Genomic DNA, 27,493 nt, shown 5'->3' on the forward strand with positions numbered 1-27,493 from the left:
GTGTAAGGAGATAGAGGGTTATAAACAATTTAATTTTTTAACATGTATTTATTGTGAGCACAGTATATGTGCAGGAAAAAAAGGGGTTCTTGGATTCCAGCCCAAGTCAACAGGCTTGGTGTCAAGTGCCTTTACCTTTTAAAGCTTGGCAGGGTAGTACTGACCAGTGGTCACAACCCTTGGGAGGTAGAGGCAGGGAGATCAGGAGTTGGGGCTATTGTTGGCTGCATAGGGGAGTTAGAAGTCAGCCGGGCTATATAACAAGATCATCGCCTATATCTCAAGCTTCATCCCCACCCCATAATCATCCCCGAAGCCTCCCAAAAATCCAGGAGAGTATGCAGTGTGCGGAGAAACCACCCTTGTCTTTCCGCAGATAACTTATGCTAAGCTGCTTTAAAATTCACTTACAATTTATCTTCAGCAGGCTTAAAGGTTTTTTCCCCTGTGTCCTGTCATTCCTTAGACACTACGCAGCTTTTTGTTTTCCTTCACAGTGATCACAACACGATTTTCCCCCTGATTATGCAATAGTTCCTCATCTTGATTTATAGCCAGTAAACATGAAGTTATACCTGGCATTTTATTTTGAGAAAGAAACAAGTTTGAGGCTGACAAGATGGCTCAGGAGGTAAAAGCACTTGCCTTTCAGCCTATTGACATGAGTTTGATCCCTAGGGAAGAGAGAACTGACTCCCCCAAATTGGCCTCTGACCTCCACAGGCACACTGTGGCACAGTGCAAGAGTGTGTGTGTGTCGATGTTGTACAAAGAGAGCAGTAGGCATGGCAGGAAGGACAGCTTGACACCAGATGTAGACCTGCGCTCCTGTGTCCCACCCTTGGGAAGTAGAGGCAGAAGGCACTGGAAACAAAATCACCCCTAGATACTTAATGAGTTTAAGGCTAGCCTTCATGACCATGTCTCAAAAGTTCCCATACCCCTTCAAAACAAGAAAAAGAAGCCTGCCTGTCTGTACTGGTTTTGTTAGGGAAAGAAATGTGGAAAGTGGACCATTGGGTTCCCTACCAGTAAGAGGTTTGGAAAGTAGACCTTTGGATTCTGCTAACCCCAATGGCTGCTCAGCTCTCTTAAATTCCTTAAAGTTCAGATTTCCCTTGTGGCTAAAGCACCTGTTAACAGTTCTTACTCACACAGCCAATTTAGAAAATAACTGAATTCATCTAAGAAAGCTTTGATGTTGGTTTGGTACTCATTATTAGAAGGCAACAAGTATTGAAAGATAGCAACCCTTCATGCAGACAAGGTTGGAAAAGTTGAGAAGTATGTTTACTTGCATGTTGTTACAGTTAAACTCAGATGGAAAGGTTTAGAGTTGTGTAATTATGGAATATTTTCTAGCCACAAACTCCCTAGCTGCGCATTTCACATTCATTAGCAATTAGGCCCAAGGATATTTGGATTCAAATCTGCTTTGGAAACTAATTTTTCCAAATACTTTGTTTCCTAGATCCTACTAAAGTGATATATGACGTCACCTATTCAACTCCATCAGCAACTTTCTTCTGTGAGATAGCTTTGCCTTTTCCTTGCTCTTCCCTAGTCCCCTCATCCCCACCCTAATACTGAGCATTGAACTAGAGCCTCGCTCCTGCTAGGCAAGTCTCTAGCATTAAGCAATATCCCCAGGTCTCTCTTACTTTAATTTTGAACAGGTCTCTCTAATTTGCCATAGCCATTCTTGGAATCACTCTGCTGCCCAGGCAGCCTTGAACTTGTAATCCCCCTGCTTCAGCCTCCCCAGTTGCTAGGTTTGCAGACTGTAGCAATACCAAATTAAGCTACTAAGTTGATCCTGGCAGCGCCGCTCCTCACTACCCGCCCCAAGGTTCTGGGTTTCCGAATAAAAGCCACATACACACACACTTTATTTTTTTGACATGTCTAAAACAGCTCAATGGCTGGGCCACTTCCTCACCTCCACGTGGCTGATGCTCACCCCTCCGATGTTGCTGAAATCTATATCCCGCCTTTGCTTCCCTAGGCCCAGTCGTGCTGCCCTCTGGGGCTGTGTCCCCCCAGCTCCTACATGGCGACTATGCTCTCTGTCCTGCATTTCTCAAGCATGGCATCTTGGTTCTCCGTCTCCCAGCATGGCAGATCGCGCTCTCCCTTCCTCCCTCTTCTGTCCCTTGCCCAGGAAATCCTAAAAGTCTGGCCTCTGTCTCCCTGACCAGCCAGTGGCCACCAGCAACTTTATTTACCAATCAAAACCAACTGGGGCAGGGTTTCCTTAGTGTCTTATGTGGAGCCATGTGGAGTCTCGTGCAATTAACATAGTACAAACAGCATTAGACCAAACTCACAACAACAGGCCTCACCTACCAGTTGGGCTTTTGGTGAGCATCTTAGAACTTATCCCTGTTGCCAATCTTATCTGACAGTTCAGTGAAAGAGCTCTATTTTACATCACTGTTGGCCATCTGCTAATCACACGTGAAGTGTGAAAGCCCCATTCCGGCCTCGGTTTCTCTGACTTCATCCTTTTAAGCTCTTCTCGAACTGGAGTAATGAAACAGTAACCTTGCAAGGTTCATACAAGGAGGCAGGTGACATTGGAAAGCGATGCTCTGGTGACAGAGAGGTAGTCAGGGCACAGTGAAGATTTCCTAATCCTGATTACAGAGCACCTTCCTCTGCCTCCCCGTGCTGGAATTAAAGGTATGCACCACTGTGCTGCTTACCTATTTTTTAACTTATTCTGCTGTGCATGGATGTTGGTACTGATTCGAAGAATGGGTTTGAGGGTTAGAATTTTGTAGGTTTGAAGCTCACCCCTGCTGTTTACTGCCCTGTGGTTTTGATCTAGTTGTCTAACCTTGCCGAGCCTTAGCTTCCCCGTATAAAGAGGTAGTATGGGGAGGCAACATACCAATTCATAGGATGTCTGTGGGAGTCAATGATGATATGTGTAGGAACGCTAACTTTTAAAGTGTTTTGGGCATGCCATAATTGCCCAGGACCTCATAATAAAGTAAAGGATTCTTCCTTTTGTCTAGATGCCTATGAAAAGACTCTCAGCATCTCCTAGTGGGAACCCACTCATCCCACCTTGGTCAGAGAAGCATGGGGATCATGCTTGCCTTGTGTATACTCTAGTTCCTCCTGCCAGCGTCTCCCTCCCTCAAATCACATCCGCATTATTGCTTCCTGTCGCTTCCCGTGCCTGCGTCCCCATTTCTGCTGAGAAAAGCAGAAGTGAGGGAGATGGACAGGTTTGGGGATTTCTAAAGACTGTTCTTCAGTCTGCCCTGTTATGTTAAGCCATATTTATATGAATATAGTGACTGTTAAATCTTTTCTCTGGGAAACATAAAGGAACTTCCCTATTAAAGACTGTAATGTGTTAACCTTTTAGAATGCAAATGTTATTTTCTTCATGTACAGTATAATAGTTATACAACCACAAGAGCTTAATTAAAGCTAGCATTGAAGACAGAAGTTTCTGCTCCCTATTTTAATTCTACGCTTTGCATACGGGGAAACCTAGGCTGTTAATTTGTCTCAAGGTCACAAGGTACACTACTGAGCATATGAACTTGTGGATTTTAATTTTTTGTTTTGCTATATTCATCTATCTACCTGTCTTCTGCCTGTCTGTCTACTAATTAAAGGGTCTCACTTTGTAGCTCTGGATAGCCAGGAACTCACTATGTAGAGCAAGCCTCAAATTCACAGAGATCTGCCTCTGCATCCTGAGTGCTGGGATTTAAAACATGTGCCACCATGCCCTGCAATAGATAGACCTAGATATTAGAAATCTATATAGAAAAAAATTAGAAGTAACAATTCTCCAGAATTTTGGAGACAGTTCTTCAAGCTTCTAGGGTTACTCTTTTCTTATTGGGGGAGGTGTGTGAGCATAGGCAGGGCCATACCGTGGCACATGTGGAGCGCAGAACAGCTTTGGTTGGGATTCAGTCCTCGGTTGTCCCCTGAGATCCAGGATGGGACTCAGCAGGGGCCTCTACCCACTGAGCCATCACACCAGCCCTTCCAGAATTACTCTTCGACAGTCTCACTTCTAGATTTCTTGTTGTTTCTTATTTCCGTTATTTAGGTTTTGGTCTGGGGATTTTGTTTGTTGTTAGTCTGGTTTGGGAAGTTGTTTCAGTACTGGAGATTGAACCCAATGCCTTCTACATATTAAGCAAGTGCTCTTACTAGTGAGCTAAATCCCCAGCACCCCCTTTAACTATTAAGGATTTATTTTTTAATTGTATGTGGGTAATCATATGTGGGTTTGCACACATGAATGCCAGGTGCTCATGGAAGCCAGAGGAGCCCAGTGCTCCCGGAGCTGGAGTTACAGGCAACTGTAAACCACCTGATGTGGGGGCTGAGAACCAAACTCAGGTCCTCTACAGGGGACTGCTGTTAACCACTGAAGCATCTCTGCAGTCTTCACTTCCTAAATCCAGCCCTTATCTTATTTTCCATTTAGAGCAGGGTCTTACCCAGACTGACCTGGAACTCCCTCTATAACCCAAGCAGACCTTGATCTTACAATCCTCCTGCCTCAGTCTCTTCAGCAGCTAAGATTACAGGCCTGTGTCCCTGGGCTCAGCCTATGACTTCTGATCTGCAATGAGGTCTGCTTTATTCCCTCTGAAGGCTTTTGGAGCCTTCCTTTGCCTCCTTGACGTTAACACTTTACAAAAAGGTGACTGGTGTGATGTTGTTGCATCCATTGAGTTGGCCAGGTAACAGACGCTTTCATTCTGGGAACTCTTTGTCTACTGGACTGATTATTGGTTATTTTGTTGGTGATGCCATATCTGGAACTCCTGCCCCCTCCCCAAAATAATGGGCCCTTAGGCTTCCATCTCTCGCCTCAGGAGTATAAATTTGAGTTGTCCGGTTCTTTGTTAAGCCACATGTCTCCAGCCAGCCTCATTTCTTTGCTTCCAACTCTGGGGTCTCTTGGGAGATTGTGTTGACCCTTAGCTACTTCTGTGCAGATTTGACTTAGTCACATCTGCAAGGTAAGCTCCCCTTGTACCCTTGCTCTCCAGCTTCCAAAACTAGGTTACTTTTTTCTCTAAAGTCTGTGAGTTTGTCGGTTTCAAACGTTTTTATTATAGTTTTAAGGGAATTCCAAGTAGGATGAAAATTAGATGTATGTTTGCCTTCTTAACCTAGAAATGTGTGTTCTACTCTAAACCAGTATTGCCAGATTGGCACTAATGCCCCCACCCCCACCCCAGGCAAAATAACTGGTTAAGAGGTAGAGGGGGGCATAAGAAAGAACCCTTTCATTCCTCTGGTTCTGATTCATGTCCCTTACTGCCTGACACCAAGACATTTTGGCATAATAGACTAGACCTCCTGCCAAAGAACTGTACTCTTCTCTGGAGAAAGACCGAGCGGTGAGTTTTAGAATGGCCTAGAAACTATGTGCTAAGTGAGACCTCTTTGTGATTTCCACGTAGGTCGGGATCCCTCTGCCCTGTGTTCTTAGTACTACTAGCACTCCCGTCTCCACTGTAAGCTACACACTGTTCCTAATAAGTCTCCTCTCCAAGGACAGACACAATCCTTTCACACCTCAGGGCTGGAGAGATGGCTCAGCTGCCAGGAGCACTGACTGCTTTTCCAGAAGACCCAGGTTCAATTCCCAGCATCCACATGGTGGATCACAACTCCCATTCCAGAGGATTCAGCACCTTCTCCCAGCCTCCGTGGGAACCGCACAGACATGAGGTACATACGTACATGTAGGCAAATATCCATACACACAAAATAAAATCAAAGTATGCCAGCACATACATACTTAATCTAAAAGCCATTAAGTAGCTTCATACACAGACACACTGAGGGTCATCCTCTCCTAGTGCCTCCACCTGACTGTTTGTGAGTGTCTTTACTCATCAGTAAGCTCACCAGTTGTGACTTGTTCTGTGTTCACAATCAAGATCCAGGTGGTTCTGAGTAGAGGCTTGAGAGGGACTCCAGGACACACAGGCCATGGCATTGGGTTACATTTCTTTGTTTTATTCTTTTTTTTTTTCTTTTTATTAGAAGAAGGAGTTTAATCTATCTAAATCCACCGAGTTAGACAGTATTAATGAGAGTTAACATTTATGGGCTAATTTTCCATATGTTTTTATATCTATATGCATTATACAGTAGTACTCATGATAAACAAGTATTATTTTCACCTTACCAATAATGAGGCAGAGACACAAAAAAACAAATGAAGCTTTCCCATTTGATAAAGTTTGAATATCATGGAACCAGAATTTGAACCCAGCTTGTGTCTCCAGCACTATTGTCACGTTATTAAAGAGTAGTTTCCAAGTGGAAAGGGCGCTTTCGTGTCTGTTCCGTCTCACTAACCGCTTCAGCCCTTCTGTGGGCGTTAAGTTGGAATAGTAACTGGAGTGAGCTTTATGTAGTTGGGTTTTTCATACATTTGAATAGACCAAGACTGTAACTATCTTGTGCTCTCTTGGAAGGCTTTGTAATTAGGCCAAAGCTTTGTCCACCAGTGCTGCTGGGGAGGCTACACAGATTTTTCAAATCGTCTCTTTAGTCATTAGTGTCTATGAACCTGCAAGTGTCCGTGTGCTTTACCAGAGTGGGAAAAGGATTCCCATATCTTGGGTTGGATGTAGAATAGTGTGGAAAGCTTTTTATTTTATTTTGAGTCAGAGCTACTCACTGTGTGGCTCTGGCTGTTCCAGAACTCACATTGTAGACCAGTTAACTGGCCTTAGTTCACAGAGATCTGTCTGTCTCTTACCTCCCGAATGCTGTGGCTAAAGGTCTGCTCCACTAAATCTGACTGCTTATTTTATGTGCATGCGTGTATGTATGTATGTGCACATGTGCATGTCTGATACCCACAGAGCACTGCAACTGGAACTATAGTTGTTGTGAGCTGCCATGTGGCTGCTAGGAATTGAGCCGAGATCCTCGAAAGAGTGGTCAGTTCTCCTAACTTCTGAGCGACTTCTCCAGCCCTTGTGGGAAATTTTATAAGCCTCTTGAGGGTGAGATTTGAATGCATCAGAATAAGTAGGCTCAATATTTTTAAAATTAGCTTTCATTATTCAAAATACTACCCTGTCTTGCCTTAAACAACAAAGGAGACACAGATACCTTGTAGAGACAAAGAATGTGCATAAATATTCAGAGAAAAGTCACACTGTGAGGCATGAGGCAGATCTGTCATCTAGGCAGCTCTCACATGCTAGCTAGCTGGGAAGACAGTGCTTGCTCGCTCTGCTAGCTGGGATCCACCCAGGGCCACAGTTTGATCATTTTCTGAAAGGTTAGATTGCTGTGTGGGTGCTGGTGGCTTCAGAGCAGACAGGGGTGTCCAGGAAACACATCCCACACCAAGCAGGATGTGCCCAAGGCAGGAATGGCATTTCTCTTCCTCAATAGAATTGTTTCATTAACAGAGGACAAGATGAGGTCATTGAAATCTCCCTAAAATACCAGAGACCGACAAACACAGGATATAGGATGAGTCTCAAAGCAGTGGGATCATTATGACATCAGAATGAGGTAATACGACACAGTGTATATCTATTTTCCCAAGGCATTTAAAGACCTTCCCAGAGTTGGTCTCTGGGTAACTAAGTTTGTACATAGAGATGGAGGTAGGCCTCTGCCTCTTTAGCCTCAGCCTCTCCCCACTGAAACTCCCCCAGCCAGCATGTGAGCTTGTGGGATGTGACTATACCCACTGAAGCCTTCCACCTTCCTGCTCGCCCCAGGTTCTGCTTCTCAGCTTCCAACACCCCCATCATCATCAGGCACTAATCTCTCTCTACAATGGCATATAAAGTTTGAAAAGTTTCGACAAAACTTTTTTTCTTATATGAGTACACTGTTAGTGCCCTCTTCAGACACATCACAAGAGAGTAGCAGATCCCATTACAGATGGTTGTGAGCCACCGTGTAGTTGCTGGGAATTGAACTCAGTACTCATAACTGCTGGGAATTGAACTCAGTACTCATAACTCCAACCCAACAAAACTATTATTAATCTCCTTACAAAAACAAAAACATAATATGACTGGAGAGATGGCTCAGCCATTAAGAGCACTGCTCTTCCAGAGGACACAAGTTCTATTCCCAACACTCACACGGTTTCTCACAACTGGCTATAACTCCAATTGTAGGGGATCTGACTCCCTCTTCTGATGTCAGCGAGCACCAGGCACTCACAAGGCATACACAGACAAACATGCTAGCAAAACACACACACAGCATCAGCTGAACAGCAGGCAAATAAAAACATGAATGAATATTTGAACCCAGACCCCGCAATCCACAATTTTAAAAGGTTTCCCACACCCTTTCCATGCAGTATTTTCAGCAGTATGCGGAAAAATGTTTAAGATCGCAGTCACTTGAGAAATACAGAGTCCAGCATTGTCTCAAGCATTCTCTTCCCAAGACTTAGCTCCATAGTAAAACAAGACGAACCAAGGCAGGGCAATGAAAGTCAGTAATGTACAGAGGGCAATAGGATCACAGACACAAGTAGCAAACACTGCATACTAGTGTGAGTTACATACAACTTCCCTTGCTTTTCTGCTGTGAGCAACATGGAGAGCGCAGAGCATCAATCCCAACCATGCTTGTGACCTTGTACCGCCTCCAGAGAGGTCTTCATTTTCCATTGTCTCTGAAGTGGCTTCATGCTCTCTTTGTTTGTGAGAAACGGTTATCAAAATGAACAACTGCACAGTGAAAGAATCTGTTTACTTTCATCTCAAGTCCTTGGAATATCCTGAAGTGTACCCTGGTTTGAATAGAAACTTGCCCCACCTGATTTCTGCCATTGCCCAGTGCCATCAGCCACCTGAGACTGTGCTAGATGAAGCCGTCACAGAAAATGGAGAGCCATTCCCTTGCTTTTGTCTCCCGTACAGCCACGTAACTGATAGATGTTTATGTTGGAAGTATCTGTGGTAATTTGTGGTTACTTTAAGAACCTCTGTTGTTTGTGGTGCTTTAAACTCTTCTTAACACTGGGTTCTATTTTTAGTTAGTTTGTTTGCCCTTTACAGCGCAAGCTCTGAACCACAGGCTAAAGAGGAGGCAGGTAACAGACTCCACCCTCCTTGGTGTACACACTCTTACGGTTTTATCTGAGGAAAAAAGTCGGGGGCTTGGGGTGGGGGGAGGCGGGGGTCCTGGAGAGATGGCTCAGCAGTTAAGAGCACTGGCTGCTCTTCCAGAGGTCCTGAATTTAATTCCCAGCAACTACATGGTGGCTCACAACCAACTGTAATGGGATCTGATGCCCTCTTCTGGTGTGTCTGAAGACAACTACAGTGTACATTAAATAAATAATATTTAAAAAAAAAACAACTCAGGAATAATCTCTCCCCCCCCAAAAAAAAGGAGGGACAGAACAATAAATGATGCCTTGCTCCCCAACACTCAGTCCCAATTTGCAGAAATAACAGCTGCAGGCCATTTTGAGTGAGAACAGTTTCCACTTAACCCAGCTTCACTTTCACCCCAAGAAAAGAAGAGGAAAATCAAGTTCAGGAGTCTAAGCTTCCCATGATTTTTTTTTTAAATAAGTTACTTTTATTTTATTTTATTTTATTTTATTTTATTTTATTTGTATGAGCACACTGTAGCTGTCTTCAGACACACCAGAAGAGGGCATTGGATTCCATTACAGAGGGTTATAAGCCACCATGTGGTAGCTGGGAACTGAACTCAGGACCTCTGGAAGAGCAATTAGTTTTTGTTTTTGTTTTGTTTTGTTTTGTTTTGTTTTGTTTTGTTTTTTGGAAAGTATAGTATAAAGTTTATTTAGGGCATGAGGAGGGGAGTTAAGAGAGTGTAGAGGCAGAAAAAGGCAGAGAGAAGGAGAGAGTAGAGAAGGAGAGGCTGGCCATGACCATGTGGGGGGGGGGAGGGAATGGGAAGAGAGGGGGACCAAGGGGGGCGAGAGGTAAGAGGAAGGCAAGAGAGCAGGAGAGCACAGTTAGTAATCTTAACTGCTGAGCCATCTCTCCAGCCCCGATTTTGTGATTCTTAAAGAGCCGGTTGCATGCCTTCATTTCACACAGGTTATGACAGTAGCAGACACTTCTAGGGAATGCTACTGAATGCATTAGCCAAGAAACACTGGGCCCTAACACGATGGGTAGGCTCAGGTGTGCCTCCAGACATGAAGTACAGCCTTCCCAGCGGCCCTCTCCCTCACCACCAATTCCTAAAGCAGAGAACTCCTAAAATAACGTTGTACAGCCATGGCCTCCCTGCACCGTGTCATCAAATACTCGCCAGCTGCTTTATAAAGCCACTAAAATGAGGTGACATTGGCACAGAGAGCTTGCCCTGAGAGCCAGGGAGTTTCTTCCTTTAGGTCTGGAGAGATGGCTCAGCAGCTAAGAGCACTGGCTGCTCTTGTTAAGGACCTGGGTTGGGTTTCCAGTACCCGTGTGGCAGCTCATAACTGCCTTTAACACCAGTTACAGGGACTCCAACACCCTCATCTGGCCTCCGTAAGCTCCTGCAAGGCCATGGTGCATAAGCTCATGCAGACACATGCATGCTTAAAGAATGGTGAGTAAACCAAGAAACAAATTAATAATACAAAAAGATCCTTCCTCTATGTTGCTGCATGGAAGCACTCTGGATAAGTCCCAAATTTCTCTTTACTTCCTCATTCCTAAATGAGAAAACGCTATAGACTTCCCTCATAAACTATTATAAGAGGTAGTAGAAAAAATTATGAAAGATTTCATCTCTACATATGAAGAAACCGTATGCAAATAAAGTAACTTTACATTTTTGTTAGTGATGATGTGATAAGTAGCACAGAGTCGATGGAGAGGGAGGGAGGCATGAGTGGGGGTACTTTATTCATTTTATATATAAAGAGATCTCAACAAATAAATAAAAAGGGAATTTGGAATTCCTGGGGCCAGAACCCCAAAGCATCAGTCCTGTGCTGATGTCAATTTAGAACTGTGTGCTCAGTTGCTCATATTAAATAAGAAGAGTGGTCATGGGTAAATGATGCTTCGGTTATAATTCTACTGAAAGCGCCTTTTCAGCAGACATTAGTGTGGAGCCAGAACCTCGCCAACCTCATGACCACGTTCCCAATACCTTCTGTTCTTACACAGGGAGGATGCCTGTTGGCTATAGGCATTGCCGGCACAGAGGCGTGGCACAATCCAGAATTTTGCCATCTACAGTGATAGTCTGTTTTAAATCCTTTCATCTTCCCCACTGCTTTCAGGCAGGAACAGACCCCTGTGGTTGAGACCCGTGCATCTGTCCCTCTCATCCTAGGCATTTGCCATGTCATCCTCCCAAACCTCTGCCTCTCACGGTTCCTAAGTCAACGTGCTGATGATCTTAAAGGAGCATGCTGCTCCTTGTCCATGAAAACCCCCATCCGTGTCTGCCTCATTCATCTGGAAACTCAGCTGCACCAGGTCTCTTGTTTTGTGGAGATAGGCCTGACAGCCTTCTTCTCCTTGAGTGTGACTGAAGTGGCCGTCTTTGTGTTCCCTCTTAGCAGTTATTACACTGTATTAGTCATTTAGCAGCAGTGCCCTGAGGTATGGAGAGAGTTGCCTTCGTATCTGCGTCCCCAACAGTTTCTGCCTCGGAGCTTACTAAGAAAGTTCCCAATGCTGTTGAGTGAACTGGCTTTCCCCCATAACAAGCACGCTTTGAAATACACAGACACATGCAGACGCACACATACATACAGGCATGCCACAAAGTAAAATGCTGTGCATCCAAACTGGTCTCTCCATCCAGCTACCAATTTATAGAAATCATAGCAGGTTGGAGGCTGTAGTATGTGATACCAGGGGGAAAAAATCTGCAAAGTCTGAATGTGGGAGGATTTTGTGAGACAAGCCATGTTTCTTTAACTGAAAGAGAAAAAGGAGCTACACAGGTGACGTCTGTAATCCCAGCTACTTGGAGGCTAAGGCAGAAAGAGCAAATCTTCAAGCCTTGCCTAGGATGAACTCAAGGCTGGCCTGTGCAGCCGAGACCATCTCAAGTAGTTTAAGAAGAGCCCTAGGTATATATGTCAATAGTGCAGAACTTGCCCCATCACATGCACAAGAACCTAGGGACAAACACCAGAGAAGAGAGTTACCAAGCAGTTGTATATAAGAAGCTTTTTTTTTTTTTAGATCATAGTTTTTATTTTGTTTTGAGGCAGAATCTTCATATATAAGCTAGGCTAGTTTTAAACTCACTTTGTAGCACAGGCTAGCCTCAAATTTGAGATCCTCCTGTCTCAGTCTCCCAATTGCTGGGATTACAGGCTTATGCCACCTCACCTTATAAAATCCTTTAAAAAAAAAGCAAGGTAACTCAGGCTAGCCTAGAGCTCAAGGTCTTTCTGCCTCTACTTATCAATGCTGCGATTACAAGTGTGTATCACATGCCTGACTAATAAATATATATGTGGGATGTATGTTGTTATCTTGCTGAGAATCTGATGTAATTTTCTGCAGATATCACATCCCAAAGGCTTTAGAGGTTTTGAAGGTCTTCAATCCTTACAATCCCCAGATATAACAGAGGGTGTAAAGAGGGGTAGGAGGTTAAAAAGAAGTTCTGGGAGGCTTATACGATGGCTCAGTGAGGAAGGGCACTCACCAACCAAGCCTGATGACCTGCATTCAGTGTCTGGGACCCACACAGTGGAAGGAGAGAGCTCACTCCCAAAAGTTGTCCCCCCAACATACACACACAAATCAGATAGAATTATTTTTTCTTTTGTTTTGTTTTGTTTTGTTTTGTTTTTTAAGGTAAGGCTTCTCTGTGCAGCCCTGGCTGACCTGGAGCTCACTCTGTAGACCAGGCTGGCCTCGAACTCAGAGATCCTCCTGCCTCTACCTTCGGAGTGATGGGATTAAAGGCAAGTGTCACCACAGCTCAACTTAGTAAATTTATTTTTTAAAGACATTAAAAGAACATGGGCAGCTGGGCGTGGTGGCGCACGCCTTTGATCCCAGCACTCGGGAGGCAGAGGCAGGCGGATTTCTGAGTTCAAGGCCAGCCTGGTCTACAGAGTGAGTTCCAGGACAGCCAGGGCTACACAGAGAAACCCTGTCTCGAAAAACCAAAAACCAAACCAAACCAACAATAACAAAATAACATGGTCAGGAGTTGCATTTGGCATTTAGTATACCCAGTTTCTTTACCTTCCCGCCCCCCCCAACACACACACCCAGCCCCCACTTTCTGTTCCTTGGCATCCCGACTCACAGTTGCCTCTACACAGGAAGCCCTGCCAGTTGTATTCCTGCCTGTAGTCAGAAACTATTTTTAAGCAATTTCATGCCAAAAGTAGTTTTGTGATTTATGAGGTTTTAAAAATTAGTATCCATTTCTACAAGAGGAAACCAAATCAAGGTGGAAGCCAACCTCAGGGATGCTTGCACTCAGGCTGTTCTTGCCCTCCTGCTGAATTCAAGACTTACACCTCCAGTGTGTATGGACCACGGTGACGTCGTAGGGAACATAGAAAACAAAACCTCTTTTTGTTCCTTTTTAGTAATTGTAAAATTGGGTTGTTTTGTTTTGTTTTTGGAGGCAGAGGCAGACGGATTTCTGAGTTCGAGGCCAGCCTGGTCTACAAAGTAAGTTCCAGGACAGCCAGGGCTATACAAACCCTGTCTTGAAAAACCAAAAAAAAAAGGATAGATAGATAGATAGATAGATAGATAGATAGATAGATAGATAGATAGATAGATAGATAGATATCTTTCTATCCATCTATTTAGAGTGTGTGTGTGAGCATGCGCACACGCGTGCATGCTTTCTCATATGAGCACAGGTACCTGGAGGCACTGGATCCCCTAGGTCTGGAGTTACAGTTGATGTGATCCACCTGTCATGGGTTCTGGGAACCTAATTCAGGTCCTCAGGAAAAGCCGCCAGTGTTCTGAGCTGCCTCACCATAGAACCTCTCCAGCCCTCACAGTCCTTTTTCTTAATTTATTCATCCTAGTAATTATACAGAGTAATGGTTCTCTATGACATTTTTGTACAGGTCATTGTATTTTGCTCATATTCACCCCCCCCCCCACAGCCTCCTTTTTACACCTCTTCCCCTGCATCCCTTCCTCCCCAGATGCTCCCGTTTCTACTTTTGTGTCACTTGTGTGTGCGTGCCATGTCCTTCCTCCCAGTTGGTTTAGGTTTTTATCTTTTGCCCCTCCCCTGACTATTACAATATAGCCTGTAGATAACACCATACACAGCTCAATTCAGCTATGAATAGTAATTAATTACTATACGTGGCTACAACTCCAGTCCCAGGTTGATTTGGTTTGTCTTGGTTTTCTGTCTGTGTAGCCCAGGCTGGCCCAGAACGAGCCATACTCAAGCCTGGGCTCCTTGAGTACTTGGATCACAGGCTCACACCATCACACCTAGCTCAGTCTTATTCTTGGTCGAACATAAGATTAAGGTAACTTCTTTTTCTTTGCTCTTCTGGGTATGCCCATGACTGAACCAGCCCAATAAGTCCAGCTTGCATTTTGCGTGGAGGCTTTTCATGGCCAGTTTTCAGGTGACCTTTATTCTACCTAGTCATCTTTAAAATACAAAAATAAGCAAATAAATGCCTTCTACTTTCATAATATTGTCATTTAGAGACCTCTCCACCACAAGATGGTGCCCCAGAGTAATTAAAGCTATGGTTTTTGTCTTCTTCCTTATTAATCTCTAATTTTGTGAACTTGGGGCAGTTTCTCGGAGTCAGGGTATGACTGTAAAGATTTGGTTGTTTTTTTTTTTTTTTTAGACTATGTCTTCCTGGCTACATGGAAAATTGAAAAACCCAGAATCAAGCAGTGTGGGGTTGTGTTGTTTGATTGTGGTACCAAGGCCTGAACCACAGAGCTTGTGATGCTGCACAGGTGCTCCACCGCCAAGCCAACATGACCTTGTGTCATATTAGACAGGCTCTCACTAAGTTTCTCAAGCTGGCTGGCCTGGAATTTGAGAACCCCCTGATTCAGTTTCTGAAATACTGTGGACTATTGGTATGCAGCACCATTCTGGGCTTACATGTGCTTTAACAGTCTTAATATTTTTGCAAGAATTTGTAGTAATTCTTAATGCAAACTTTTAGAAGTGATTGCCATCCCTATTAATGGGTCTAATTTCTACTTTGAATCTGTGTTCATAGAAAATAATGTATAATTTCAGCATCAGTTTAAATAAATGGAAGACCCAGAAAATGCTACTTACACCTGAGTACTTGAGTTCAATACCTGCAACCCATATGGGTGGAAAGAGAATCACCTCTGCAAGTTGTCCTCTATCTTAGCACAGATCAGAGGCCCTGTGTCATGCATGAACAGGCACACACACACACACAATACATGTAAAAGAAAAAGAGGGTAAATAAATAGAGTCCAGCACAGTGGTGTATGCCTGAAGTTGCAGCTACCTGGGAGGTTGAGCCAAGAAAATGGTGAGTTTAAATTCAACCTGGTTAACTTATCAAGACCCCATCTCAGGATAAATAAATAAATAACCCCAGGAATGATATAAAACCTACGATCCCGGGACTCTTATTCTTACTTCCAGCTGAGGTTGGGAGTACCGGGAGTAAAGGCTCTGACTCTAAAACACCAAGTATTTTCACACACATGAAGATGTATACATACACACACACACACACACACACACACACACACACACACAGTGCATTCTGAAAGACAGGTGCTTTTAATGTCTTTTAAAGTGTTGAATTACTGAATCATACTTTTGGTTTATCATCATCATTATTTCTGTTGCTCTTGCGCTGTGGGGTCTTTCTGTACAGCCCAGGCTGTCCTGACACTCACATATTCCAGTCTGGACTTGAACGGCCTCCGTCTGCTGAGTACTGGGGTTGCAGGCATGGACTGACATGCCAGGTTCCTGATGTTGGGCATATTCTTTAGCTAATCAGAACATGTTTATTAACCAGCAAGTATGTGTACAGACAGATCTTATATTTTCCTAGGCTTGATAGACAACTAAGAAAAAAATTATCAATCTCTCACTAGAAACAGTATGTCTTTAAATTTTTTGTAAACTATGGTAACACCCATATGCTTTGCACATAAGAAATAACTATTGAACATGCACACAATTTTGAAGCAAAAAACTATATTTAAAACAATTTTTAAAGAATTATTGTTGTTATTACCAGTGGGGGATTTGCCGCAGCACACATGTGGAGATCAGAAGACAGCTTTGTGGGGATGCTCCTCTCCCTCCACCATGATGTGGGATCTGGGGACTGCACTTGGGTCACCAGGCTTGATAGCGAGTACCTTTACCGGCTAAGTCATCCTGATGCTCTACAAAAGCTGCGTTTCACTAATTACAAACTTTCCCTGGGAATCTCCACTCTGGCCCTGGCATTCTTCTTCGCTTGTGTATTAAGCAGATGAATATTCATTTGTTCCCATTTTAAACTGGTAGTTAGGGGGCAATAAAACCAACTACTTTGTGCTGGGCGTAGTGGCACACGCCTTTAATTCCAGCACTCGGGAGGCAGAGGCAGGCAGATTTCTGAGTTTGAGGCCAGCCTGGTCTACAAAGTGAGTTCCAGGACAGCCAGGGCTACACAGAGAAACCCTGGCTTGAAAACAAAACAAAACAAAACAAAACAAAACAAAACAAAACAAAAAAAAAAACAACTGAAAGACTCAGAGGAGCCCCTTGCTCAGGCCTCAGGACAATAGTTGACACCCAAGAACTCACGATAGACCAAGCTTGATGCAAACCACATGAGGCTTTATTTGGGGAAAGCCAGAGCTCTGGGGACAACTCATATCCCACGCAGGGGTAGAGGAGTCGACCTCGAGGGAAAAGAGTTCCCAGTTTTTATAGGCCCTCAGGGGAGAATGGAGAAGGGGGAGAGTAGGGGATTTCCAGATCTAAACAATGTCTATTCTCAAGAAATGGGTATGGGAGGGGTACAAGGAAAGAGTCTGGTACAGGTGTAGCAACTCAGGATTGGCCAGGCTGTGGTTGCTGGGGAGATTTTCTGACTCTTTCCCAGCAACCAATATCACAAACACCTGGCAGTGAGGTGCAGCAGTGGGCACACACATGGGTTCAAGGAACGGTCAAAACATTGGCAGACACACGGGTTCAAGGAGTGGCCAGAGCATTGTGCACCTCTATTTTTCTAAATCAGTGAAGCTAGTTCTGCTAACACTGACATCTATCTTGCCAATTTCAGGCCTTCTGTGACCTTTTTACATTCTGTCAGGATCTTTCAAAACTACTTTGTAAAATCATATTTGCAGTAGAGTAGGGTGAACAAAACACCAGGGTAAACATAAAATATACCAACATACAGTAGAGACAGAAAAAATATACCAATGGACAGTAGAAACAATAACAATATACCAATAGACAGTATAAATATACCAATAGAGAGCAGAGAGAGTAAAAATAAACCAATACATAGTTTAGACAAGGACAGAACGCTTCTGTTTGAGAGAGTTTTTGTTTGTTTGTTTGTTTGTTTTGTTTTGTTTTGGGGGGGGGGACAGGGCTTCTCTGTGTAGCCCTGGCTGTCCTGGAACTCACTCTGTAGACCAGGCTGGCCTCGAACTCAGAAATCCACCTGCTTCTGTCTCCCAAGTGCTGGGATTAAAGGTGTGCACCACCACTGCCCGGCTAGTTTGAGAGTTTTGCTGCTGTTTAGGAACAAGGCCTCATCCAGCCTTTCTTCTTTTGTCATGTTTGGGAGTTTTGTTTCAGACAGGATCTTGCTGTGTAGCTCAGGCTGATCTCAAACTAGTGATTCTCCTGCCTCAGCCTCTAGAGTATTGGGGTTATAGACGAGGTGTTAACCACACTCAACTAAACACCAGCTTGGCAACCCAAGTTCATTCCCCAGATCCCACATAATGATAGTGAAAGAACCTAGTGGGGAAACCCCCACTCAATTCCCAATTTGGCGTGCACCCAAGAATCACGAACAGACGACCATCTTGATGCAAAAACACGAGGTAATTTAATGGTGGATCTCCAGATCTAAACGTATCTCATGCAGGAGACAGTGGTTTCCGATCCCAAGCCTTGGAAGCTAGGGGTTTTTATAGAAAAGGGGCTGGGGCTGGGGGAGGGATTGGCGTGGATTCTACACTTGATCTTAGCCAAAAGGCCGAGAAGCGATTGGCGCGGTTTCACATGATTGGTTCATTTAAACATTAGCAGACTGTCAAAAGGGTGGGAGATAGGGAGGCGCATGTCATTCTCTTTCTTTATGGCTAAGCAGCCTCAGGAATGTCTCAATGACTGGCCTGCCCGTGCATGTTCTGGCCTGTTCTGCTATGTTCTCAGCCCCAGGTTTCAAAGCTCACAAACAACTCTTTGGGCTATTTGACATAAATTACATGAATCACAGGTCTCGTTTTATTTTCTTTCAATAGAAGGAGAGGACCTCGCCCACAAAGCTGTCCTCTGGCCTCCACATGTGTGCTGTGGCAAATTCCTCACCAGTAATAAGAATTCTCTCAAAAGTTGTTAAAAGTAATGCCAGATAGTGGTGATGCACACCTTTAGTCTCAGCACTTGGGAGGTAAAGGCAGGGTTCGAGACCAGCCTGGTCTACAGAGCCAGTTTTAATATGGTCAGGGCTACACAGAGAAGTCCTGACTTGAAATCAAAACAAAAAAACAAACGAAAAAAAAATGTTTAAAAAAATATATAGTTTTTGCTTCAAATTTAGGGTAATGACTTTGGTGTCCCATCACTATCCAAGGGAACTCTAGCAGGTTCATTAAACACAGCTGATAAGTCCGTCTACAGAAATCCACAGCTGGAGCCAGTATAGCATGACCTGGCAGGGGTTAAAAATTTGTAAACTGGTCATGGTGGTTCACGCCTATAATCCCAGACCTCAGTATATGGAGGTGCAAGGGCCAGATGTTCAAGGCCACACTTGGCTTCACAGCTGGAAGCCAGCTTGTGCTACCTGAAAGCTGATGTTAAACAAACAGCAACAAAGAAGGCATTAACTTATGATTTTCCTCAGGCTTTAAAAAAAAGGACAATTATTAAAAGCTATTCTCTTCCTGCTAGGAAGAGACTCGCCCGAAGGAACTGGCTCGAAGAACCTGCCCAGTTATTTGAACTTTCTTTGTTTGACTCTGTTTTTTTAGCTCCTGGGTGTGGTTTCTCAGCTAGCCCAGCAGAATCTACAGTTGCTGGTCCTAGGCCGGAAGCACATGCTGAGACCCAGTTCCCAGTGGAGAAAGGAAGAGATGGAGCAGGTGCGAAAGCAAGCCCACTGTTTCTTTGCTGATAACATGTAAGTATGGAAGGGACAGGTGAGTTAGACAGGGTTCCAGTCTTCGCTCACGAGTTATCTAGTCTATCATTTAGAAATGCAGGCCTGTGATTATGCAGCCTCATTTAAAACGAAAACAAAGAGATGAAGGTAAGTACAAAGTCCAACATCCACAGTAGAACAGATATGCAGGCGAGGAAGTCAGCACACATGAGAGAGGGGGAAGTGGGGCTGGAGTGGGGCTGCTACTCAGCATATACGCCATGAACTCCTAAATCGATCGATGAGCAGACACCGACAAATGTGAACGCGGCGGCCATGTCTGCCCTTAGTGCTTAGTGACAGCAACAAAGGCCCTGCCCTTTAGTCCTGACGAACAAGCCAGCAGCAGCCTCCTTATAGCCAGTGATCATTGCTGAGGGAAGGATGCCTCACACTGGGACAGCAGGGGTTCAAAGCACAGGAATTAGCTGGTGAAGAAAAGGCCCGTATGGGTGGGTTAGAGCAGCCGAGGGGAAGGTAGTCCTTTGGGCTGGGGATGCAGTTCAGTTGGGAGAAAGCTCTCCTGGCATGCAGGAAGCTCCGTGTTCCACCCCAGCTCTGTGTAAAACCAGCTGTGCTGGTACTGGACTAATCTCAGCCCTGTGAGGTAGAAGCAGGAAGATCAGGAGTTCAAGGTCATGCTCTACTCTACAGAAGCCATCCTAGGACACGTGAGACCCTGTCTAGAAAGCGGGGAGGGGAGGGGAGGGCAGCGGAGGGGAGGGAAGTTTCCAAATCAAAGAGAAGGACCATATTGCAGAGGACCTCACTGGGACCTGCATTTATTCTAATAGAAAACGCTGTTGCGCTCCATCTTCCCGGGAAGCTAAAGGAACATGGAAAGCAGGATTAGTAAGGCCATATGCAGTTCATAAACAGAAAGCAGCTCTGCAGGAAGGGAACCTGGACCACACTGAGACCCGTCAGTGTGCCCACAGGTCTTCACACTTAGCTGCCACACTTAGGTCTTCACACTCAGCTGCCACACGTTTATTTGCAGGCATCCCCAGCTCTCACTTTGCAGGGCGTGTGTGCCTTAGCCCTAAGTTTAATGCTCATTAGTTCAGAAGTGAGAGCTTCAAGGTTTTTCCGGAATCACACAAAGAATTTATTCTTATAAAGGTAAAAATGCCTCTTCACGCACGAGACAGGTCAGCTCCTCGTTCGGATCGCAAACCAAACCATGTTTTTAAGTCTAAAGAGGACATTTCCATTGCTTTGAGAGCGTTGCTAAGCATTAGGAGGATACCTTCCTGCTCATGTCAGACCACGGACCTGCTGTTGCCCACCCAGAACAGTGTTTGCTTCACATATAATCTTGATGTTGTTGTTGTGAAGGGTAAATGGTTGTAACACATAAAATCTGGCACCACGTTCATGGAATGCCTGTGTGTTCATTACTGTCACCGTTGTTATTTGTCTTATAAAGAGGACCTGGATAAATCATGTGCTATAACCCAGGAGTCTCATGGGAGTGGGTCTGGCTCCCTGCTTTGGGGCCTGGACTTCAGCCTGTACTTAATGTGCCTGCTGAAGTTCTAAGCTCTCTAGTAAAGACTAATCCATTGCACCTCTGGATTTAGATATGTATACTTTTAATGTTCACTTGTATTCTCTACTAATGTACTAAACAAACTTTTAAACAAAAAAATAGAGCAGTATGGTGAACTCCCATAATCCCCCTGTAAATGCAACCTATTCTAACATTCCACTCTCTTCTTATAAAACTCCTGTGGATTTTTAGGTTCTTTGCTTTGCTTTGGTTTGCTTTGGTTTGGTTTAGTTTTTTTGGTTTGGTTTTTTGGTTTGGTTTGGTTTGGTTTGGTTTGGTTTGGTTTGGTTTTATGTACCCTCAGCTTTTCACTGCATTTTAGAGAGTGTCACCAACTAAGGACTCCAAGTGCTTTATGGAGTCATTCAGATCCCGTCTATCAAGGAAAGAGAGCCTCTTCTGCCTCCTGGAGTGTCTGACCGTGTTCTCCCTTATGTCTGCTGCAGCTCAGAGGATGATCCTTTCCTTCTGTACGCCACACTGAACTCAGGCAATCACTGCAAGTTTATCACCAAAGACCTGTTGCGGGACCACAAGGCCTGCCTGCCGGATGCCCGGACTCAGCGCCTGTTCTTTAAGTGGCAGCAGGGACATCAGCTGGCAATCATGAAAGGGTTTCAAAAATCAAAACTAACTTTCCAGGTATGGAATCTGTTCTCTAAGTGACGCTAACAGACCAGACATGCCTGAAGAAGAGACCGTTGCATAGTTTTTTTTAAATGTCACGAGTTGAAAGTTCTAAGTATTTGTTATAGTTTAGCATTTGGTAGTTAGCCAGTTCCTAGAAACAGCATCTGTCAGGGCAAAAGTATTTGTAGGCCAACTGCAAATTGATTGACAGATTGAAACCTGTGGAGTGGCATAATTGTGCCTAAAACTGCACCTTCACCCACACCTAGACCCTCACACTCGCGTGCTCCCACCTACCTGTTCCCTTGAAATACCTCAGTATTTCTTATGCTGTCTACTTTTCCTTTTAAGCAACTTTTCCAATTTTTTAATTTAAATTACATTTGTGTTTTTAAGTGTGTGTGTGTGGGGGGGCGGGTGAACTCAAAGCCTTGCATATGCTAGGCAAGTCCTCTACCACTGAACCACATCCTTAACCCAGTTTTCTCTTTTTATCTGGGGACAGGCTAGTTTTGGACACACTAAACTCAGGCAGATCTTGACTTTAGAATCCTAGTCTACCTGCCAGGCCCCACTAATGTATAATGTTCTTTTTTTGTTGTTTTTAATTGTATGTTTGTATATGTGTCTTTGTGGGTATGTGAACGTCAGTGCAGGTGCCCAAGGAGACAAGTGGGTATTGGGTTCCTGGAGGTGGCGTTACAGGCAATTCGTTGTGAGCTCCCCAGTGTGTTCACTGGGGACCAAGCTCCGGCCCTCTGCAGGAGCAACACCACTGAGTCATCTCTCTAGCCCACGTGCTATATTTCTGAAGACTAATAAGAGAGTAGAGTCTAGATTTTCTCGTTATGAAAAAATAAAAAGTTGGTAACTCACATTAAATAGCTTGAGTAACCATTCCACAGTGTATGAATATTACAAAATATGTTGCACATGGTACTATAAATAAGTTTATTAATTTTAAAAATAGGCTAAAATGTGAAACAAATTTATAGGAAAGAGTATCCCATGATATCACAGCAGTTATTAAATCAGCAAAATCAGGACTGTATGATGGGAAATGAGTCAAAACAACTGACCTGCTTTCCTCAGAAACAAAACCAAAAAGTAAAAATAGAAGTTCAATAAAAATTGAGATGAGAAAGGAGGCTCTAGATTCAAAAAGTGTCAGATAGGTCAGTCTCTGACAAAGGAACAATCCTATGCTACTTCCCATTTAACAAGCAAACTATAAAATATATGTATGCATATATACAATAATGGAGAAAATACAAACGTAGACATTTGATGAGGCTAAGTAATTGTTGATTATTCTAGTATGTTTGTATATATATGTATATATATAAATGCTTTCAACTCGTGACATAAATACATCAATGTGCATGCATACATGTATTTTAATCAGACAAGCTTTCGCCATGTATCTCTGTCTGTCATGAAACTCTCTATATACCCCAGGCTGGCCTCCAAACCCTCTATCCCTGTCTCCTATGCTGGGATTACTGGGTACTATGCCACCATGCCTGTCTGATTTCTGTGTGGGTGTTGGAGAAAGGGTAGTAATAGCATTGATCTTAGAATTACAGAGCAACTGCTGGTTTTTAGACGTACTCATCTGAGATTCACTTCCAGATAGTCTTTTTTTTTTAAATATTTTTATTAGGTATTTTCCTCATTTATATTTCCAATGCTATCCCAAAAGTCCCCCATACCCTCCCCCCCACTCCCCTACCCACCCACTCCCACTCTTTGGCCCTGGCGTTCCCCTGTACTGGGGCATATAAAGTTTGCAAGTCCAATGGGCCTCTCTTTCCAGTGATGGCCGACTAGGCCATCTTCTGCTGCATATGCAGCTAGAGGCACGAGCTCTGGGGGGTACTGGTTAGTTCATAATGTTGTTCCATCTATAGGGTTGCAGACCCCTTTAGCTCCTTGGGTACTTTCTCTAGCTCCTCCATTGGGGGCCCTGTGATCCATCCATTAGCTGACTGTGAGCATCCACTTCTGTGTTTGCTAGGCCCCGGCATAGTCTTACAAGAGAGAGCTCTATCTGGGTCCTTTCAGCAAAATCTTGCTAGTGTGTGCAATGGTGTCAGCGTTTGGAAGCTGATTATGGGATGGCAGTCTCTAGATGGTCCATCCTTTCGTCACAGCTCCAAACTTTGTCTCTGTAACTCCTCCAGATCGTCTTATGAGAGAACTATTTTTCTACTTTCTATATTTAATTTTTTCTCTTCCACTTATAAAACCTATAAGCACAGCGAAACAATCCTGTAACTTATAAATGTGATACTCCTATAGGGAGCCCTTAACCTTAAAATGAACCCCACCCCCTTTACATTTTTATTTTGTTTCCTGATGTGGGGGCTGGGGGGGAGGGGATAGGTCAGTGTTAGTGCTCGCTGAGTTCAGATCCCTGCACCCACAAGCCCAGCATGTCCTTGTACATGCCTGTGGTCTCAGCACTGGAGTCAAGACAGGAAGATGAGTGGGATTTGCTAGTTACCAGCCTAGCAAGAAAAACACAAGCTCCAGATTCAGCCCCTGATTCAAAGAACTAATGTGGAAATGGTAGGAAAGGGCACATTGTCCACCTACAGCTTCTGTGCATACACAGGCATGTGCATCAGTACATATGTGTGCATGCACCACTCACACAGATATACAAAGGAAGGAAAGAAGGAAATCCAGTGTCAAATAAAACTCAGTCCTCTTCCAAAGGAACAGAAAAGATTGGATAGAGGTTGATAGCCCTCCGATGTTCACCGTTTGGCTCTCTCTAACTCCTCAGCATATCCTCAGCTATGACACAGTGGTACAAAGGACTGGAGACTCCTGGCACATTCCTTATGATGAAGACCTGGTGCAGAGATCCTCCTGTGAAGTGCCAACCAAATGGCTGTGCCTCCAGAGAAAGACACCCGACCCCTGCTGAGTCGCATGGCCTCCTGGCTGGTTCACAGCTCTTATATCCATGCTGATGTCTGCCATGACCTCTGTCCTGGAAATAAAAAGATTTTAGTAACACTTTTCAGTTTAGTTGGTTTTGCAGCGTCAAACTCACTTTTAACTTTGTGTGGTCTTGTTTATAAGACTGGTGGGGTCCTGTTTGTAGCCCTTCAGCCTCCCTCCTCCCGCTTTTACTTCCTGAATGCTGGGCTTACAGGCGGGACCAACACGCCTGCTGTGTGCAGTGCAGTAGACGGGACCTGGGCTTCACGTGTACAAGGAGGCATTCTACTAGCCCTGCAGGCTACATGCAGCCCTAGCCCAGCAAGTTGACGAATGAGAGCAGGGGTTCTGCCACACTCACAACCTGCCCTCAGTTGGTCATTGGAATAAAGATGAAGGGCTAGCTAGGTTGCCCAGGCTGATCCAGGGCTTCTACACTTAAGCAACACTCCTGCCCTGGCCTGCCAAATATCTGAGACTAACCTGTCACTGGACCCAGCTCCTCATATCTTAATTTAAAAGCAGGAATAGAGAGGAGGATGGTATGTAGGCATCTGCCAAAGTAATTGGCACATAGCTAAATGAGGTCCCTATCTGGTGTCTTTTGGTTGATTGGTTGTTGGTTGGCTTTTTTGTTTGGTTTTTTGAGACAGGGTTTTTCTATAAAATAGGCCTGGCTATCTTACTTTGTAGACCAGGCTGCCCTTGAACTCACAGAGATCTGCTTGCCTCTGCCTCCAGACTGCTAGGATTATTCTGACCACTAGAATAGTTTGTTACCAGGGAGCCCTCGGGATACTCAGCTGGATAGACTGAGGCTTTGGGCTTTTTCCTTAAGGCAGCGTCTCACTTTACAGCCCTGGCTGGCCAGAAACTCACTATGTAGAGCACGCTGGCCTCCAACTCTTTTCCTACCTCTGCATCCCAAGCCCTGAGGTAAGGGTGTGCGATACCACGCCTGTATAAAGGGTTTAAGGTGGTTTTGTTGGTGATGGTGATAGTTTTATGCTTGTTGAGAAGGATACCAAGGGGTGTCTCGCAGTGCGTACCTCTCTGGTGAGGAGCTTGCAGCCCTTCATTTGCCTGAACTGGGTCCCAAGTGCTGGGTTGTAGGCATGAGTCGCCATGCCCACTTAGATGGAATTATTAAAATTGCCATGAAAGGGGCTGGGGAGATGGCTCAGTTGGCAAAGTGCTCTCCAAGGACCGGAGGACCTGAAGTTGATCCCAGTCCTCCCATACAGAGACTAAGCTTAGGGGCATATGCTTAGACAGCACTGGGGAAGCTAAGGCAGGCTCACACTGGTCACCCTGCTGATCCGGTGAGCTTTAGGACAGAGAAAGAGCCTGTTCAAGGTGAATGGCTTCTGAGGAACAACACTGGAGGTTGTCCTCTGGCCTGTACACGCACATGCATGCCACATGAACACAAAAAAGATAACTGTGGTAGTTTATTATAATTAGTTGTTAACATCTGAAAGATTTTTGGTAACTCTGGAAAAAAAAAAGATCTTTTCAACTAAGCTAAAATTAATACACTAGTCATCTACTCCAAGAAGCAAATGCCTGAGAAGTCACTGGTAGCAACTTAATCTCTAATATGTTAGAGAAATAAATTCAAGATGTCAGGTCAGGCAACCTCATCAGCTCTCAACCGGGCAGACCATTATTGGGGATCAAGCTCGGCTGCCATTTAAGTATTTAAAGTCCATTGCTAAAGTTCTCCCAGACTGTCTATGACCACATAAGAAGAGAATGTCTGTGACCACTAGGTGCCAATGGAATTCCTGAGGGTTCTATCCATGGGGATTTTCTGGGGCCGAGCTGAGTCCTGGGCTGAGGGGCTGGGACAACGCATCCACCTCCACGAAACAGCTTCTTTTTGGTGGATATGGCCAGTCTCCGAAAAAGTAAGTGCCTCGTTTTTGGTTATTCGGCAACTGAAGAGGCAGGGAAGGCTGGCTTTCCCTTGTGGACTCTTTTTGTAGACTTTGTAAACTTTGTAAACCCTCAGGGCAGGAAACTGGCCAGGTCCCTGCCTGGGGAGCTCTGCTGCAGCCATGTCCCCTCCCCCAGACCTCCCTAACTGCCGTAACTGTGTTTCCAGCCTCAGTAACGACACCTGCAAAAGTTATCTCCAGCCCCTCAACAGGACCCTCCCCAGATTATGCTAATTTTATGAAAAAAAACCACCAATCCCTGAACCAGAAAATCCATCTATCCCATCAATGAAACTCAGGACTTTAAATCCCACCAACCCTCTCCACTCTAGAAGGTTCCACACAACCCCCCCCCACCCCCACCCAAGAGCCCCTATGTAAGCACTGCACCTTGTCCAATTTGCTGCTGTCTGCTCCCTCCCAGGAGCACAGGCAGACACAGACACAGACACAGACAGCACACACACTCCTGGGTTTGTCCCTCTCCTCTCCTCAGCTCAGGCTAGCCCTTTGTGGTAAACTATAGCCCCTCCGCTGAGAACTGCAGCGCCTCTGCTGAGGAGGCTTCCTCTCAGAGCTCTGTGGTTCCTGGGCTCCTGTGTCTCAGGATGCCCTTCCACTGGGACACTGTTCCACCTCAGAGCTGTATGGTTCCTGGGCTTCTGAGTCCAAGGACACCTTCACAGCCAAGCAAAAAGGCCAACACTGGCGTCACTTGTTGCATAAAATCTGTATCAGTGGATCATTGCAAAAAAAGAAATTATTCTTAGATTTTCTTCCTCTTTAGTGACCTTGCCCTAGAATCCAAGGTTCCTTTTCTTTCTTTTTTTTTCTTTTAAGATTTATTTATTTATCATATATAAGTACACTGTAGCTGTTTTCAGACACACCAGAAGAGGGCATCAGATCTTATTACAGATGGTTGTGAGCCACCATGTGGTTGCTGGGATTTGAACTCATGGCATCTGGAAGAGGAGTCAGTGCTCTTAACTGCTGAGCCATCTCTCCAGCCCGGTTCCTTTTCTTTTTGAGACAGGCTCTCCTGTCTATAGCCCAGAATGCACTGTGTAGATGAAGCTA

At 44.6% G+C, this 27,493-nt stretch overlaps 2 protein-coding genes across 3 annotated transcripts in view; both read left to right on the top strand.

Moving 5' to 3' along the window:
* The window catches only part of Prorp (protein only RNase P catalytic subunit), a 79,856-nt gene extending 55,308 nt beyond the window's left edge, over positions 1-24,548 (top strand). Inside the window, exons 5-7 of one of the 2 annotated variants that reach the window (XR_001780473.2) lie at positions 19,170-19,280; positions 21,338-21,533; positions 24,313-24,548. Coding sequence is in view for 1 of the 2 variants with exons in the window: in NM_025373.1 (NP_079649.1) it covers positions 19,170-19,318; positions 21,338-21,533; positions 24,313-24,456 (489 nt within the window). In the remaining variant the exon portion in view is untranslated. Of the gene's footprint in view, positions 1-19,169; positions 19,319-21,337; positions 21,534-24,312 lie in introns of both variants that reach the window. The other variant, NM_025373.1, reaches the window with a different exon arrangement.
* A 1,729-nt stretch (positions 24,549-26,277) lies between these two features.
* Psma6 (proteasome subunit alpha 6) overlaps positions 26,278-27,493 on the top strand; it is a 34,238-nt gene continuing 33,022 nt past the window's right edge. Inside the window, exon 1 of the mRNA NM_001310583.1 lies at positions 26,278-26,383. Coding sequence (NP_001297512.1) covers positions 26,365-26,383 — 19 coding nt within the window. The 5' untranslated portion in view covers positions 26,278-26,364. The remainder of the gene's footprint in view (positions 26,384-27,493) is intronic.

Source organism: Mus musculus, chromosome 12 (assembly GCF_000001635.26).
Source record: "Mus musculus strain C57BL/6J chromosome 12, GRCm38.p6 C57BL/6J".
Classification (NCBI taxonomy): Eukaryota; Metazoa; Chordata; class Mammalia; order Rodentia; family Muridae; genus Mus; species Mus musculus.